The sequence below is a fragment of the Aotus nancymaae genome, unplaced genomic scaffold, assembly GCF_030222135.1.
Source record: "Aotus nancymaae isolate 86718 unplaced genomic scaffold, 86718_ANA_hifiasm-v0.15.2.pri h1tg000006l, whole genome shotgun sequence".
NCBI classification, from domain to species: Eukaryota; Metazoa; Chordata; class Mammalia; order Primates; family Aotidae; genus Aotus; species Aotus nancymaae.
In genome coordinates, this window is record NW_026988417.1 from 44,614,590 (window position 1) to 44,634,475 (window position 19,886).

The 19,886-nt window shown below is 34.6% G+C and overlaps 1 protein-coding gene across 1 annotated transcript in view; it reads right to left on the reverse strand.

Annotated features, from left to right (window-relative positions):
- Positions 1-19,886, reverse strand: part of GABRG1 (gamma-aminobutyric acid type A receptor subunit gamma1) — an 85,268-nt gene that overhangs the window by 37,019 nt on the left and 28,363 nt on the right. Inside the window, exon 3 of the mRNA XM_012441179.3 lies at positions 5,005-5,072. Coding sequence (XP_012296602.1) covers positions 5,005-5,072 — 68 coding nt within the window. The remainder of the gene's footprint in view (positions 1-5,004; positions 5,073-19,886) is intronic.

A 19,886-nucleotide genomic window follows, 5' to 3' on the forward strand; every position in this document is an offset into this window, starting at 1 on the left:
ATAAATGAAAAAAATTATTACTAAGAAAAAATCCCTTATTTACATTTTGTAATAAATAATGGTTGTGACTTCTGTAGCTCCACATACATTGTTGTTTAAAAAGGATTTTTTTTCTTTTGTAGAGAATAGATAGTCCTTTTCTGTTAAAAAAAAAAAAAGATGCTGAAAATGGGCATTTCTGTTACATATTTCTGCATAGGCCAGAGAGAAAGCATTCTGTCATTTGCTAAGTTTGCCTAATCTTCTTTGAGTACTCCTCACCCCCTTGTAGTCAAGGCAGTTATTTTCAAGTTTAGCCCAGGTCACCTCCTAGTTTCTTTTTAAACTGCCATCTTCATAGCTGGTGCCCTTGTTCCTCAGCCTTGTCTCCATTACTAAAACCAATCAGAATTTCCAGCAGGAAGATTCTATTCAGTTTCAGAAGTATATTTTAGGACCGTGTGACATATCACTCTTCCAATTAGAAAATATTTAAATTAAGTTCTGCAGATGAGAACTGGGATCTAAGTAGTTTTTATTAGTTTTTCCTTGTCCCTTTCTTTCAAAGTTTCCATATTAGCCATCTCTTAATATTGGATTATATAAGGGTATACCAGTTTCTACAATTAAATTCATGTCCAAATTATACCTGGAATTTTTAGTTGTAAATACTTTTGTACTTACTAATCTTATGCTGTAGCCTCCTGTTAGAGACCCATAATCTCATCTGGAATTTCCTAGAGCTCTTACTGATTTTGACTTGGATTTAAAGAATTGCTATGGCCCTTGAGTGTCGTACTTGCTAGTCAGAGGGTAGCCACCATCGTGAGATATTTGCTCAGAAGAGTAAAGATACATAATCTCCTCCAAATCTGAAGAGTTAAGAAGTTATAACTGGTTTGTCTAATAATCTCTAGTAACATGTTCTTGACTTCAATTCTGATTGTGTATTTTTGTTCTGCTTATATTGAAGATAGTTTTACTCAGAGCATATATAAAATTGAACAGCTTCCTTCCAAGTTACTCTATTTTTTCCCCAGTCTTCATTAGTGCATCTGTTTCTCTTTTGACTGTGAAAAGAAAAGCATATTCCATTGTAGAATAATGTTGTTTTAGACATTATTCAGTTATCTATAGAAATGCCACTTTATGTATCTAAGTTTAAAAAGAACACCCATTTTGCAGCAAAACAAATTTTGGCTAACTTACCAAAAACAATTAAAGTAATACATTAATTTTGTTCCTTACTAGTAACTTAAATTATATGAGTACTTACAGGGGTGGCGCCCTCTTGCTTGCTTAATTATGCTCAATCGGCCTCCTTGATTACACTCACATTCAAAGCAATTTTGCTCATTTTATGAAAAGTGAATTCTAATTTCCCTGTATTGTTTAGCTAAAATAGTCTTCTAACCTATTTCTTATTCATCCCTAGTACTACAATGCTTTTTTTAAAATCAACACTATCAAGTGTTCCATAGGGTTCTTTTATTTATTTTTACTTGTTTTAGTATCACTAGTAATTTTATTTAATTAGGTTTTTTTCAAAATGATCACTGTTTAAAGTTAAAAGTCTGTGTAATTTGCCGCACTGGGGAAACTAAATCTTTAATACCATGAATTTTTTATATAGGAAGATCATCGTAGAAGCCTGTTGGTAGCCATTCCTGTCAAAGTGTTTCCAGAATACTAATACATACTTGAATCTTGTTTCTCTTTACTTTAATGACCATATTTTTATTTAATGTATTCATGCAAATTAAAAACAAAAACCCCAAACAAAAAATGTACAATTCAAGAAAATGCAGACTTTCCCACGTGCTCAAACAGGCTTATTTTCTCTAGGCATTGGTTACTTAGAAACTAAACATTATAATATTCTAAAAAAAATTAACATTTTAGCAATGTATTACTTTATGAAACCTGATATTTGCATATTATTAAAACTATAACCTATTACACATGTATATTAAAATTTTTCTGTTTGCAAAACCAACTAATTGTATAGTAATTTGTTTTGGGTAGAACTAATACTAAAAAGACTTGTTGAAACTTTCTCTTCACTTGGTTTCCTCAGCAGTTTTGTCATTTTCTTGCCAACCTTGATGTGTCATTTACTGTCTCAGCTTCATCTTTCAGGTCCTTAAATACCTGTGTTCCCTAAGGTCTACTATTCATTTCTTTTTTCTTCTGTCTTTACTTTAAAGCTGTTTCCTCCATCTCACAGAGGTTTAGCATTCCTGACAAAGACTTGGTCCCAGCCTCTACTTTTCCCTGAATGTTAGCCCTAATTTAAGACTAACTTCTAGGTCAGTCTAATGGAACATTCCTTCATCTTCTCAAATTCAATTTAGCCACAGCCAGTTCATATTTGCTTACACTAAGGTGACAAAGATGTCACTTATGGTGTGGCTAAAATGCTGTCACTACAATAATTAGTACAGACAACTGTAAAAGTTGATGAGTCGTATGAAGATTACATCGAGTAAGAGAAAAACTGAGTGTGACTGTCAGACCAGAGGAGTAAGCATATATAGGCAACTGATAGGCAAATTATAAAGGTCCATCAGCTATAAAGTGGCAAAGCCTGTAATAAAGAGATGATTTGACTGTTTTAATATTGAATAAATATAATGAATAAGAAAATCAGCAAAGTATTTGAGAATTATCTTTGAATGTCTTATGGGCTTAACTGTGTTACCCCCTAAATTCATATGTTGAAGACTTAATCCCAAGAACTTCAGAAGGTGACTATATTTAAAGGCAAGGCCTTTAAAGTCAAAATACAGCTTTTAGGGTGGGCCCTCATATAATGCGACTTGTGATAAGAAGAGACAAGTTGAATACAAAATGAGACACCAGGCATACATGGGCACAGAGAAAACACCATCTGAGGACACTGTGAGAAAGTGACTTTCTGCAAGCCAGTGAGATAGACCTAAAACAAAACAAAACCAGCCAATAGTTTGATCTTAGAATTCCAGCCTCTGTAACTGTAAGGAATAGATTGTTGTCATTTAAGTCACCCCATCTGTGCTACTTTGTTGTGGCAACCCTAGAGGACTGATACCAAAGGCAAAAGTGAAGAAGAGGAGAAGACATTATTGAATGCATTCAATGGAACCCAGTAGTTTGACTCACAGAATGGGATTATCAGGGTTTGGAACCGAACATCATGAAGTCTTTTTTTTTTAATAATGCCTGTTACTTATATTAGTGTTGCTAATTGTGTTCTTCATTAGTAATAAAACACTATTTATTCTATGTATAAAACACAAAGAATGAATATCACACTTGCTTAATTTTTATTCTAAATGATCCTGTCTTGATATTTTCTGATATTCTCTCTCCCTCCCTTATTGCTCGTATTCTCTCCTCTACTTTCTCTATCCCCATACTCTTATTTCATCTCCTCCTAAGCCAAGTTTCTCAAAATAGTAGTTTATAAAATTAAATCTACATTCTCACTCACTCCCTAGCACCCGGAAACCAGCACATGGCTACATGACTATCCCTGCAGGAACCATATATATTCTCAAGGCTCTATGGCAGAAATGTCTGGACACGAGAGCAGCTTTGAGGATGAAAGAGGGATGTACGATCCAGCTGTTATCCCTCTTTGCCTTCACCATTCCAACTGAATCTCTTCTAACAAAGATCATCACTACCACCTATGTGCCAATGCCAGGGATCACAATTTAAATCATTTTTATTGTATTCTCATGTCCATTTGTAATTCATTATCGTACCCCTCTCCTTTATCCTCTTTACTCTCTCACATTTTATAATATCATATTCTCTCATTTCTTCTCCTACCCCCCTGACTTTTCTGAGTATGTCCCCTTTCCATGCTTCCCTTTCTGCCAACTGTATTTTATATACATTCATCTCATTACACCATCTGGTCCTCAGATCTGTGATCTTCTTAGTCTGAATCTTCTCTTATATCATCTCACACATTCTTGATGTCGTAAGCTGTACTATATGCTGTTTGTCTCCTTTCCCTTTCTCGTCTACAACTATATTCTATCTTAACATCTTCCCTGATAGCAGGTCTATAAGGCAAAATGCTGCTGGACAGCTCCTCCTGAATGCACCATGAGCACTTGGGACACAGAGGCCTAAGTTGTATTCCTACATCTGATAATGACTCTACCATTTTAAAGCCTCTTCATCTCTATACCTGGGACTCAGCTTACACAAAATTAATAAGTCACCAAATTCTCAAAAAATTACTGAATTTTTAAACAATATATTATTGTCACCTCCAACTAGATTGCAACTGCAGTAGGTAAGACCTTGAAGATCTATTGTCCAGACTAATACAATAACCTGTAATGGGTCTCTGTAACCCTAATTTGGACTCTTACTTCCACCTTCTATACTTCTATAAGAGTAATGTATTAAAAAATGTAAATCCACATTTGACACTTCTCTGATAAAATGTTTCCAGTTATTTCTCTTATCCCAAATAATACAATTCATACATAATACAATTTACAAGCTTCCTATTATGGTGGCTTACAAAACTGTTATCGTAAGACCCTTAAATATCCCTTTTGCCTCAATTCCTTACTTTGCACTTTATATTCTAGTAACATCAAATTGATAGAATTGCCCCTGATCTTATCAGGCTGTTTCCTTCCTCTGTGACTTTGTGCATGCTGCTTTCTCTGCCAGTAAGTCCCTTTCCTACCCTGATTGACTACTTCCCCCTCAGGCTCTCTGATTTTTTTTCTTTCCAGATTTCCTTAGGGACCTCTTCTTGGTGGACTAGATGATAATTTGTTACGCACTTGCATGGTTCTACCAAACACAACATATTGGAATAATGAAATACAAATTCTTAGATACAGGTATATTTTAGCTCCAGTTGCCAATACGTGGCACAAAGTAATTGTACATGTTCATCTGAATTACTTCAGAATTAACTATCAAAAATTACTCACATCCCAATTCTATTTTAGAGGTATACACTTGAGAGATCTCTATGGCAGATAATGATTTTTAATATTTCTTACTCACCATATTAATTGGATCAACTGGTCCAATGCTATTTACATAAACATCAGTTTCAATTACTGTGGGCCTCACTGCAAAATATCAACAAAAAGAATGGCCAAATATGTGATCAGATATTGTTATAAGTAATTCTTAGTTTTAAATAAATCATAGTAACTAATAATATCTTATCATTTTAATCATAAATAAATCATCTTTTATTATTAGATGTGGAAACGTGCCATTACAAAAACAACCTTTTCAGTTTACAAATCAATCAGAGATAATTATATACAGATAAAGCACATGAGATAATGCAGAAAAATGACCTTGTAGATTAAAAGTTTTTCTGTTATTGTGGCATGTTTTTAGTCATACATCCTCAGTTATCCTTTTCAAACTTCATCTGTTTTCCCTTTATGACCTAGTACTTATCACTCGTAATCTCAATGCTGTGATTGACCAGGCAAGATGTACTTATTCTTTTAATGCACACCCAAGTCTGCCAGGCTGAATATCTTTTCCATCTCACTCTCCCAGTGTTGGCATTTTTTCAATCTGACAGAGCCCTGAAGCTAATCAAACTTCAGTTAAAAACTTGAAGCATTTTGCAAAATAATGTCTATCAAATTTTAGAGCAATATATTTACCCCTTGCAATTAAAAATACCCTTAATAAAACACACAACACTTACATAGTTTGCTTTTCCTTAAGCAAAAGTTTTATTATATGGCATACATATTTAATAACACAGATTTAATTTTAGTACACAAAGCTATGTTTCTAGACCTACACAATACTTGAAAATGCAATTCCATTTGTTAGCCATCAATTAGATATCTTAAATAAAATAAGTCATATGATTTATAGAAGGATTTACAATTTAATGTAGGCTGACTTCTGAGATAAGTTGCTTTAACTGTTTCTCATTTGTTTCTGACTAGCTATGAATTGTAGTCAACACATAAAATTAAGCTAATTATACTTACATTTACAGAATGACTTTTATGAAAGCCAATTAACAACAAGACAATAGATTTATTAGTTCCATTTGTAAGTATATTTATTACCACTTATAAGTAATTATAACTGATATAAACAATGTACCACTCTTATATAATGAGATTTCTTTTCAGTTAAACGGATAAATCAGCAAACGCCGAGCACTTACTTTTATTTCACATACTCAAAGCTGAACACTGTCTACATTGCGAGGGAAATTGTTCCTGGGACAATTTCATTTACAGGATAAATGTTTTCTACATTTACAGTGTCAAAGATTATAGGTATAAGTTAGTTGTCCTGGTTTTTTGATATCAACATTTCTTAACTAATTATAAGATAAACATATACGTTCAAAAAATATTAACTCTGGCATTTTGCCATGAGTTAATAGAAATGGAGACACCAAAGTATTTTATGATCAGCATACAGCAAGTGCACCTGAGATGAGTCAAAAGAAGAGTCATGTCAGTAAGTCCAACATAGGACATTGCTACTAATAGAGAAGATACTTAACTGATCATTGTTAAATATGTATTTGAAAGCTATGAATGTTTTTGTGTTATTCTGTACCCCATTTTGTACACTTGAGATGCTATTTAATCTGATCCTTGAATCTGCAGCACCGAAACACAAAGAAGAATAAACCCCAAACTAGACTAAAATATATCATATTAATTTTGAAACCACAGCTGGTGACATGCTTTAAAATATAATTAAGAAAAAAAACCAGAAATCTGTAATTGCTTCTTAATAATGACTCATTGTTGCTTTGATTTATACTATGAACAATACTTATGGGTTTACTTAAAATACAGGCTTCTTGGAAATGGACTAAGTACTCTTTCTTAGCACTATGATTTTTCTCAATCCAAAGTGCGTTCAATTGCAAGATGTAAGTGATGTTCAAAAACTAAAATGTCATATTTTAATTTAAAACTAGAAAAATGAAACTAACAGGGAATTGTCATTCCAGACTCTAAATAATGTCTTGAAAGTAAGCACAGACTATGTTTAATTCATCAATACACACGGGGATCAAGACCTCTTTCTTTGTAATAGCATAATGATGCATAAGAAAACCATGTACTGCCATGGCATATCTCACACATACACACACACACACACACGCACACACACACATATATGTATGTATGTATGTATGTATATATAAGCAGGTAGATACAACATTGGATTATTTTGCAAGGTTTCTTTCTGTGCTGTTATTCTAAGCATTTTGCTTTAAGTTGCTCAACAGGATATATGTAGATATTCTCCCTGTGGGAGCTAGTATATAGAAATAATAGAAGTTCAGGGCAATTTAAAGAACATCCAGAAAATAGAAACAGGGAAAAAAATTTAAAAATTTAAAAAGAAAAAAAAGCAGTGTGATCAATAAAGCTTTCACATTCAGATTCCAAGTAACAAAGGCAAAACTTAGGGGAACCAATTGTAGAGGGGGGTAATTGGTGTATCAATGAGAAAATATAAACTACAATGGATTTTAAAAATATTTTCTTTATAATTGATTTTAACCATGGTTTCTTGGACACACTATTCTAATTTCACTAAGATTTCTCTAGCAGATTATGTAGCTTTTTGGTCACTTTTGTATATTAAAATTAATTTAGGTGAATTAAAACTCTAATCCTGGAGAGTTTTATACACTTTTATTATTGTCACAGAATACGCATTAAGAAAGAGAAATAGTCCACTGATTCAGATATTGCAGTTATCACACATAGACTCTTTTTCTTTATTTTATGTTATATAAATTTTATTTCAAATTTAAATATTTCATTCAGCCAAGTATATTATTGTTTGTAAATGATATAGGCACAATACCAAGAAGGAACACAACCACCTAATGTGAGCACTCTTATACAATTAATTGCTTTGGGTTTCTCTTCTATCCTTGCCCATATACAAATGTATTTTTACCAAGCTGTACTCAAATTTCTATGAAGATTTCCTTTTTTTTGTGAAAGCAAGTTTTTTGTTTTGTTTTGTTTTGTTTTTGTTTTTGTTTTAAGAAAGCAAAGCAATAAAAGAATGGTTACTCCATAGGCAGAACAGCTTCTATAAGATTTTCTGAAAGTTTATTCCAGGGAGTCAAGTGTTTTTATCTGCAAAAAATTGTTCTCATAAAGGTACCAACTCTTTCATTCAACCAATACATTCATAAGATATATGAGTGTATAATTTTTTTCTTGTAATATCCTTGTCTGGTTTAGTTATCAGGATTTTGCTAGTTTAGTAAAATGAGTTGAGTATCACTCTTTCTCTATTTTTCAAAAGAATTTGTGTAAGACTTATATTAGTTCTTTTTTATATATTTGGTGAAAATCACTAGCAAAGCAGCAAAAACGTAATATTATTTCTAAACTGAATAATCCTTCTTTGAATATATTATTAAGACAATTGGGAAGGGGGCAGAGTATTCACTGGTAGTAACATATAAATATTATCTTTCTGGTTTTGATGACTGTATCATGCTTATATAATTTGAAATAATATAATTATATTCTCTTACCTCAAAAAAATTAAAACAGAAGTCCATAACAAATCTTTAAAAATCCCAAAATATTTAGAAATTAAGTAACATTTAAAAAATAATCCATGAATCAGGAAAAAATCAGGAGGAAATCAATTTTTCAAAAATCAAAAAGAAAAATTATGTTTCAGGCTATAAAATTGACAAAAATAAAATCTTGATCTAGTTAATAGCCTACAGTTATTAAATGTTTTGGGCTTATAAGCATGTCCCACGAAAGGAAACTCCAGCCCCATATCACATATAGACTTTAAAATAACTATGATTAACATGTTCCAGCTTCTCTAGACTATACAGCAGAGGTCCTTGAATCAAAGACAGATGTCAAGCTTGAGTTCAGATACTTTTTCTGAGGCCTTATTTAACAAGGAAATGTCAAACACCACTTGAAAATCAACCTTCCCAGAAAACCAAATGTATCCCAGGTTACATGTGGATATATATGGATGAAAAGGTGATAGGCTGGCAAGATGGCCTAATAGGAACAGCTCCAGTCTTGCAGCTCCTAGTGAGATCAACACAGAAGGTGGGTGATTTCTGCATTTCCAACTGAAGTACCCAGCTCATCTCATTGGGTCTGGTTACACACTGGGTGCAGCCCATGGAGGGCAAGCTGAAGCAGGGTGGGGCATTGTCTCACTTGGGAAGTCAAGGGATTGAGGAACTCCCTCCCCTAGCCAAGAAAAGCCCTGAGGGACTGTGCCATGAGGGACAGTGCATTCCAGCCCAGATACTAAGTTTACCCTCAGTCTTCACAATCCTAAGATCAGGAGATTCCCTGGGGTGCCTATGCCACCAGGGCCCTGGGCTTCAAGTACAAAACTGGGTGGTCACTTGGGCAGACAGCAAGCTAGCTGCAAAAGTGTTGATTCATACCCCAGTGGTGTCTGGAACACCAGTGAGATTGAACTGTTCACTGCCCTGGAAAAGGGGCTGAAGCCAGGAAGTCAGTTGGTCTAGCTCAGCAGATCCCATCCCCACAAAGCCCAGCAAGCTAAGATCCACTGGCTTGAAATACTGGCTTCCAGAACAGCAGTCTGAAGTCGACCTGGGATGCTCAAGCTTGGTGGTGGGAGAGGGGCCAGCATTACTGAGGCTTGAGTACACAGTCTTCCCCTCACAGTATAAACAGAGCCACTTGGAAGTTAGAACTGGGTGAGGCCCAGTGCAGCTCAGCAAAGCCACTGTAGCCAGACTGCCTCTCTAGATTCCTACTCTCTGGGCAGGGCATCTCTGAAAAAAGGCCGAAGCCTCAGTCAGGGGCTTATAGATAAAACTCTCATGTCCCTGGGACAGAGCACCTGGGCCATGGGACAGCTGTGGGTGCAGCTTCAGCAGAGTTAAACACTCCTGCCTGCCAGCTCTGAAGAGAGCAGTGAATTTCCCAGAACAGCACTTCTTGAGCTCTGCTAAGGGACAGACTGCCTCCCGAAGTGGATCCCTGACCACCATGTCCCCCTGACTGGGAGACAGCTCATACAGGAGAGCTCCGGCTGGTATCTGGTAGGTGCCTCTTTAGGATGAAGGTCCCTGAGAAAGGAACAGTCCTCAATATTTGCTGTTCTGCAGCCTCTGCTTGTGATACCAAGGCAAACAGGGTCTGGAGTGGACCCCCAGGAAACTCCAGCAGAATTGCAGCAGAAGGGCCTTATTGTTAGAAGGAAAACTATCAAACAGAAAGGAATAGCATCATCATCAACAAAAAAGACATTCACACAGAAACCCCATCCTAAGGTAACCAACATCAAAGACCAAAGATAGATAATAAATCCATGAAGATGAGGAAAAACCAGCACAAAAAGGCTGAAAATTCCAAAAAACAGAACACCTCTTCTCTGAAGGATCACAACTCCTCATCAGCAAGGGAACAAAATGGTGGAGAATGCGTCTGATGAATTTTCAAAAGTCGGCTTAAGAAGGTGAGTAATAACAAAACCTCTGAGCTAAAGGAACATGTTCTAACTCAAAGCAAGGAAGCTAAGAACTTGAAAAAAGTTTAGAGGAATTGCTAACTAGAATAACCAGTTTAGAAAAGAACATAAATGACCTGATGAAAATGAAAAACACAGCATGAGAACTTCATGAAACACACACAAGTAATAGACAAAACAATCAAGCAGAAGAAAGGATATCAGAGATTGAAGATCAACTTAATGAAATAAAGCATGTAGACAAGATTAGAGAAAAAAGAATAAAAAGAAATGAGCAAAGCCTCTAAGAAATATGGGACTATGTGAAAAGACCAAACCTACATTTGGTTGGTTTACCTGAAAGTGATGGGGAGAAGGGAACCAAGACAGAAAACACTCTTCATGATATTATCCAGGAGAACTTCCCCAACCTAGCAAGACAGGCCAACATTTAAATTCAGGAAATACGGAGAACACCACCCCCAAGAGGAACCCCAAGACACATAATCATCAGATTCACCAAGGTTAAAATGAAGGAAGAAATGTTAAGGGCAGCCACAGAGAAAGGTCAGGTTACCAACAAAGAGAAACCCATCAGACTAACAATGGATCTCTCTGCAGAAACCCTACAAGCCAGAAGAAAGTGGGGGCCAATATTCAACATTCTTAGAATTTTCAACCCAGAATTCCATATCCAGCCAAACTAAGCTTCATAAGCAAAGGAAAAATAACATCTTTCACAGAGAAGCAAATGCTGAGAGATTTTGTCAACACCAGGCCCATCTTGCAAGAACTCCTGAAGGAAGCACTAAAATTGGAAAGAAAGATCCTGTACCAGCCATTCCAAAACATACCAAATTGTAAAAACCATTGACACTATAAAAAAACCACATCAACTAATGGGCAAAATAACTAGCTAGCATCATAATGACAAGATCAAATTTACACTACATTTAAAGTTCACATTACATTTAAGGTTAATACTGATATTATTAAGACCCATGAGTGTGCTGTATTCAGGAGACCCAACTCATGTACAAAGACACACATGGGCTCAAAATAAAGGGATGGAGAAATATTTACAAAGCAAATGGAAAGCGAAAAAATAAAAAAGCAGGGTTTGCAAATCCTATTCTCTGATAAAACAGACTGTAAACCAACCAAGAGCAAAAAAGACAAAGAACGGCATTAAATAATGATAAAGGGATCAATGCAACAAGAAGAGCTAATTATCCTAAATATATATACACCCAATACAGGAGCACCCAAATTCATAAAGCAAGTTCTTAGAGACCTACAAAGAGACTTAGATTCCAACACAGTAATAATGGGAGACTTTAACACTCCAATTTCAATATTAGACTGACCAACAAGACAGAAAATTGACAAGGATATTAAGGACTTGAACTGAGCTCTGGACCAAGCAGACCTAACAGACATCTACAGAACTCTCCCCTCCAAATCAACAGAATATAAATTCTTCTCAGCACCACATTGCACACTAATGTCACAATTAAAATTGTTACCAACATCACAATTAAAAGAACTAGAGAAGCAAGAGCAAACAAATTAAAAAGCCAGCAGAAGACAAGAAATAACTAAGATCAGAGCTGAACTGAAGGAGATAGAGACAGGAAAGACCCTTCAAAAAAAATACCAATGAATCCAGGAGCTGGTTTTCTGAAAAGACAAACAAAATAGATAGATCACTAGCCAAACTAAAAGAAGAAAAGAGAGAAGAATCAAATAGTTGCAATAGAAACTATTGTGATGAAGGGGAGATCACCACTGTTCCCACAGAAATAAAAACTACCATCAGACAATGCTATAAACACCTCTACACAAATAAACTAGAAAATCTAGAAGAAATGGATAAATTCCTGGTCACATACACCCTCCCAATACTAAACCAGGAAGAAGCTGAGTCACTGAATAGGCCAATAACGAGTTCTGAAATTGAGGCAGTTATTAATAGCCTACCAACCAATAAAGCCCAAGACCAGATAGATTCACAGCCAAATTCTATCAGAGGTACAGAGAAGAGCTGGTACCATTGCTACTAAAACTATTCCAAACAATAGAAAAAGAACATTGATGCAAAAATCCTCAATAAAATACTGGCAAACTGAATCCAGTAACACATTGAAAAGCTTATCCAACATGATCAAGTCAGCTTTATCCCTGGGATGCAAGGCTGGTTCAACATATGCAAATCAATAAATGTAATCCATCACATAAACAGAACCACTGACCAAAAAAAATGATTATCTCAATAGATGCAGGAAAGGTCTTCGAAAAAAATTCAACACCCTTTCATGCTAAAACTCTCAAAAAACTAGGTATTGATGGAAAATGATCTTAAAACAATGAGAGTTATTTCTGACAAACCCATATCCAAAATCATACTGAATGGGCAAAAGCTGGAAGCATTCCCTTTGAAAACAGGCACAAGTCAAAGTCTCTCCCCCCTCCTATTCAACATAGTATTGGAAGTTCTGGCCAGTGCAACCAGGCAAGAGAAAGAAATAAAGTGTATTCAGATAGGAAGAGTGGAAGTCAAATTGTCTTTATTTTCAGGTGACATGATTGTATGTTTAGAAAACCCCATTGCCTCAACCCAAAATATCCTAAAGCTGATAAGCAACTTCAGTGAAGTCTCAGTATAAAAATTAATGTGCAAAAATCACAACCATTTCTATACACCAGTAATAGAAAAACAGAGAGCCAAATCATAAGTGAACTCTCATTCACAGTAGCTACAAAGAGAATAAAAGACCAGAATACAATTTACAAGGGATGTGAAGGACCTCTTCAAGGAGAACTATAAACTACTGCTCAAGAAAATAAGAGAGGACATAAACAAATAGAAAACCATTCCATGCTCATGGATAGGAAGAATCAATATTGGGAAAATGGCATACTGCTCAAAATAATTTATAGATTCAATGCTATCTCCATCAAGATGCCATTCATTTTCATCACAGAATTAGAAAAAAACTACTTAAAATTTAATATGGAATAGAAAGAGCCTGTACAGCCAAGACAATCTTAAGCAAAAAGCTCAAAACTGGAGTCATCACACTACCTGATTTCAAACTATACTACAAGGTTACAGTAACCAAAACAGCATGGTACTGGTACCAAACTGATACATAGACCAACAGAACAGAACAGAACTGAGTACTCAGAAAGAGCACCACACATCTATGACCATCTGATCTTTGACAAATCTGACAAAAACAAGAAACAGGGAAAGGATTCCCAATTTAATAAATGATGTTCACATAACTGGCTAGCCATATGCAGGAAACTGAAACAGACCCCTTCCTTACACCTTGTACAAAAATTAACTCAAGTATTATGTATTAAAGACTTAAATATAAGATGTTAAACCATAAGAACCATAGAAGGAAATCTAGGCAATAACATTCAGGACATAGGCATCAGCAAAGATTTCATGACTAAAACACCAAAAGCAATGGCATCAAAAGCCAAAATTGACAAATAGAATCTAATTAAACTAAAGAGCTTTTGCACAGCAAAAGAAACTATCATCAGAGTGAAAAGGCAACCTACAGAATAGGAGAAAGTTTTTGCAATCTATCCATCTGACAAAGGGTTAATAATCCAGAATCTATAAGGATTTAAACAAATTTACAAGAAAAAACAACCCCATCAAAAAGTGGGCAAAGGATATTAACAGACATTTATCAAAAGAAGACATTTATGTGGCCAACAAATATACGAAAAAAGCTCATCATCACTGGTCACTAAAGAAATGCAAATCAAAACCACAATGAGATACCATCTCACACCAGTTAGAATGACAATCATTAAAAAGTCAGGAAACAACAGATGCTAGAGAGAAAGTGGAGGAATAGCAATGGTTTTACACTCTTCGTGGGAGTGTAAATTAGTTCCATTATTGTGGAAGACAGTGTGGCAATTCCTCAAGGATCTAGAACCAGAAATACCATTTGACCCAGCAACCCCACTACTAGCTGTATGTCCAAAGGATATAAATTATTCTACTATAAAGACACATGCACACATATGTTTATTGCAGCACTGTTCACAATAGCAAAGACTTGGAACCAACCCAAATGCCCATCAATAATAGACTGGATAAAGAAAGTATAGCACATATACACCATGGAATACTATGCAGTCATAAAAAAGAATGAGTTCATATTCTTTGCAGGGACATGGACGAAGCTGGAAACCATCATTCTCAGAAAACTAACACAGGAACAGAAAACCAAACACTACATGTTCTCAGTCATAAGTGGGAGTTGAACGATGAGAACAAATGGACACAGGGAGGAAAACATCACATACCAGGGGCTGTTGGTGGGTGGGGAACTAGGGGAAGGATAGCATTAGGAAAAATACCTAATACAGATGACAGGTTGATGGGTGCACCAAACCACTATGGTATGTGTATACCTACGTAACAAACCTGCACATTCTGCACATGTATCCCAGAACTTAAAGTATAATAATAATAAAAAATAATGTCAGAAAAAAAGAACAGGTACATAGGCATGAGTAGTTTCTTAAGGCTGTGCTGTCTAATATCATAGCCAGCAGAAACATATGGTAGGTTAAATTTAAATAGAAATTAATTGCATTTAAAGAAATAAAAATTTTCTTAACCACACTAATCACATTTCAAGCACAGAACAGCCACTTGTGGCTAGTGCTTACAAAAATGGGTAATGTGTAACAAGATTTCTATCATTTCAGTACATTTTACTGAACGGTGTTTACCAGTGGTTCTCAATGAGAATGGCATGTCCTTTGTAAATGATTTTGAAAATTTCTGGGTAGCTGTTTGTGTTTATCACAAAAATTGAGATTGTTAGTAATAATTTTTAGTAGATGAAGTCCTTGAACTTCATAAAACAGTCACATACAATGAAAAATTGTCCTACATTTAACAAGATTTTGAATATCCTGTCTAGCATTTATATACGTAAAACAGTATGCCTTATGGCCTGAACTTAAAAGATAAGATTGTTTTACATATAAACACAAAGTATTTTTGTGTTTGCCAAGAATTCCTGAATTTTTGCAGAATTCACTATTACATAAAACACAGGAAGATTGTATTCATTTTGTTCTGATATTTACAAAATATTGTATACCATTTTAGATAGCCATATCACCAATTACTATGTTGCTGGTAGTACTGGAGTCATTGATAAGACACAGTTATATCTCTTGACTTACATGGGTTTTCCAATATACAGTCATATGTGTATAAATGCAAGCATCTGGCAACTTCATCTTTTCTTTCAGTGTAGTTAAATCTGAGTATTTTCATATAGAATGCAAAATATTTCATTATAAATTACTTTTCGCACCTTACAATACAGGTGTCATGTAGTATATATTCCACTATGCAATATACACACACCATATATTTAAATGGCGTGTGTGTATGTGTGTGTGTGTGTGTGTATACATATATATATATATATATATATATTTTTTTTTTTTTTTCCCCCAAGAACGTCTTCTCAGGAAAATCGAAGGCTGGTTTTTCATTCTCTACTTTAGGCAGCAGACTTGGCAACCTGCTCTTGCTCCCACAGCTGATTGGGGAGAAGGAAAGAGAGAAGTGATAGGGCTTAAAGAATAAAGAGCAGAGGAAGAGCTGCACACCTACTCTTTAGCACTTTTAGGATATTTTATTTTCCTGTGGATATAAAGCAAGTCAAAAGAAAATAACTTGGTTAGCGGCATCTCACAAGTTTTTTGACCTAAAGACAGTTGTGCATCAGCAGCACATATCTTCAAGTAAGACTGCTAATGAAAGGAGTTAAGGCAGGTGGAAGATACAGAAAAGCTTCCAGATTTCCCAAGCTGGGGAAGTGAGCCATATAAAATGCCTATGAAAAACAACAAAAATTATTTATACCTTCTAACCATAAAAGTCATTATTTATATGTCTACCCCTTAACTTACACCAAGGCCAGTTGGTGTTAACCCAAAAAGAAGTAACAAGTAACAAGACCAAGGTTGCAACTATGTTGAGTTAAAACACATAGACAAATTTTCTTTTTATCTCCCATACTTCCATCACTAGAAACATAGAAGAGGTAGAGATGTAATAAAACAACAGGCCACACTACTCTCTTCCTAACCATTCTATGACTCCCCCAGTGTCTCTCTAGTGGTGCCTGTCTGCCCTGTGTCTCAGGAGAGGATGTCTTTTAATCTGAATATTAAATTTTTATATTAAGTTGAACTATTTTAATAACTGAAACTGTTCGGAAAGTCATAGAATCTACTTGAAAAGTTCTTAAGAAGTAGGAAAATAGTCTGGGCTTGGTGACTTAACACCAGCAATCCCAGCACTTTGGGAGGCTCGGGCAGGCAGATCGCTGAGCTCAGGAGTTTGAGACCAGCCTGGGCAACATGGTGAAACCACGTCTCCACAAAAAATACAAAAATTAGCTGGGTGAGGTATTGCATGCTTGTAGTCCCAGTTCTCAGCAGGCTGAGGTGAGAGGATCAGCTAAGCCCCAGGAGGTTGAGGTTTCAGTGAGCTGTGATCACGCCACTGCACTCAAGCCTAGATGACAGCCTGAGACCCTCTCTCAAAACCAAAACAAAAAAAGGAAAATAATATTTATCATAAAACAATAGAAGCTTAACTAGATGAACAAAACCTTTTCATGTTAATTCTCCATTAAGTTCAGAAGACCTCAGTAAGTTGGTAATATAAGTTTTCATAGCATCACCAAAGACAAAGGGTACAAAAATGTATTTTGGACAGAAAGGAATACATACAAAAAATAATTAAGCCACCTGTGATGTATACTAAGATGCACAGAAATTATTGCTACTAAGCAAGATACAGTTATGAAGGTATCCAGGACATATTTAATCTAATGTATTAAACATAGTGATAATATCACAAGTGTATGTAAATTTTGAACATTCATATCTTGATTTGAAATAAATGTACTTAAAATGCAAAATTCATGGAGTAGGGCAACTGTCAAAATACCCACACATGGACTAAAAAAGACTATATACAATGAATTCTATTCTCCAAATACCTGATAAATATTAAGAGAACCTAGTTTATATTTTAGGCATTGATTTAGCAATTAGGAATACAGTGATTTATAGTTTTAAGGAACATACATTAGAGAAAACCGACATAAAATATTAGTAAAGTGTGAGGAGTAAAACAGAAATACAGACTTCTGATGCTTCCTTTGTTGTTTAATTGATATCAAAATATCCATTCCAATAAAGACAACTATAAAATTTATTTTTTAATAAACATCCACAGATGGTGAAGAAAACAGAGCAACTAAGATAGCCAGGATTTGATGTAACAATTTTCTGAAAAGAATGAAAATGAGGTGAATTCTACACTATTCTTTGGCCTTTTTTTACCCCCTTGGTATATTTGCTGTTTGACAGCTCACCAATTGACTGAACAAAACAGAGCAGCTCAGAGCTTTTAGCTGTCGTATTTGGCTGCAGAGACAAAACTTGGCGTTAAGGCCTATCAGGACAGCTAGGACTTGCCTGGAAACACACACACACACTCACACACACACACACAGCATCTAATTGGACATTCTACATGTGATTTTCCCTTAAGGCATTTGCTGATTCCTAAATCATAGATATGTGATTCTGACAAACCAAGTACAAGCAGCTCCTAAGCATCTAAGGCATCACGAATATTTTAGGGATGTCTGGCAAGCCAGGGAGAGGGGTTCCTGATATAAACCTCAGGTTGTCAGTCTAGACATCTCAAATGGTTGTGTCTTGGACAAAAGAAGAGTTTTACCAAGGGACTTACACCAGTTCTGAGTAAATGACAGTGAGTTCTTTACTCAATCTGACTACTGAAACAAAATTAACTCTTCTCCAGAAGAAAATAATGTCATGTAGAATCTCCATTATTTTTCACAACCCTACTCACATTCAACACAAAATTAAGAAACATTCCATGAAATAGAACCAAATCACCTTAAACCAAGAGATATAATGCAAAAGAAAATTTTAAAAAGTTACACAAGTGATCAAGACATTGTAGTTAGCAAAGATTTTAAAATAACTTTTGTTCATATGTATAAGAATATAGATGAAATAATGGCAAATATTATAGAATATCTGAAATTGATTTAAAAATCAGGCGTAAATACTACAGGTAAAAAATATTGAACTGGAAACGAGGTAGGTAATAAAGAGCAGATTGAAACACAAATAGAGTACAAAGAAAATTACAGAAGAATGTATGAGATGTAGTGACATGGCAGAGGTCAAACATACCTGCAATTGGAGTTGCAGAGAAATTAAGACAGAAGAAAAATGTCTGAAGAAATATAGGCCAAGAATTTCAAAAGCAGCTAAGTTTCAACCCACAGATTCAAGAGGCCCTGTAAACTCCTCAGTATAAATCTCAAAACAAAACAAATCTAAGAACACTAAAATAAAATGGTAGAAAATCAAAGACTAAGGAAATGTTAAAATTATCCATAGATAAAATAAGTTTTATCTTCAAAATAGCAACATTAATGTTGAAATGTGACTCTGCAACAGAATAGCAAAAGTCAAGAGAAATTGAGTGATATTTATGAAGTTTGGAAAGGAAATAACAGGGTTTCCATATCTATTGGAAATATCGTTCAAAAAGAAGGCAATATAAAATAATTTTCATATAAAACTTTCATATAAAGTACTTCATTTTGAGAGACTTGTACCAAAAGAAAAACTACAGAGAAAATTTTTTAAATGGAAATAGAGTATTTAAGAAAGGAAATAACACCAGAAAGGATGTCATTGGTTTAAGTTAATGGCTTTTAAACACTTTAAAACAATAATAATCAAATAAATATAGAATAAAATATGTGGACATAGTAACAAAATGGCACTGTAGTTTATCAAAAAGGTCTGAAATTGCTTTAAATTATGATAAAGTTACTGATTTATGTTTAATCTAATAAAGTGAAATGCATGTTTTACTCACTAAAATTTATAAATGAATGTGTATACAATGCAATAATGGATAAAACAACACTGAATATATTTAATGAATTCAAAAAGGGAAAGAATAGAGAAAATATAAGCAGTAGAGAACAAATTAAATAGATTAACAAAATAAAACAATAGAAAGGTAGATTTAACACAAAATATTTAATAATTACCTTAACCATATCTGCATTATTCACTTCATTTAAAAGAAAATAATTATCAGACTTGAATATTAGGAAACAGAAACTATATATATATATATATATATATATTCTAAAAGAAATTACTTAACAAAGAACACGAAAATACTGAAAATTAGAGTATGAAAAAAGATATTAAAAAGTCAAATCATAATCCAAAGAAAGCAAATCTAGATATATAATACCAATCAAATTAAACGTTATAGAAAAATGTGTTCTACAGTGCAGAATTAC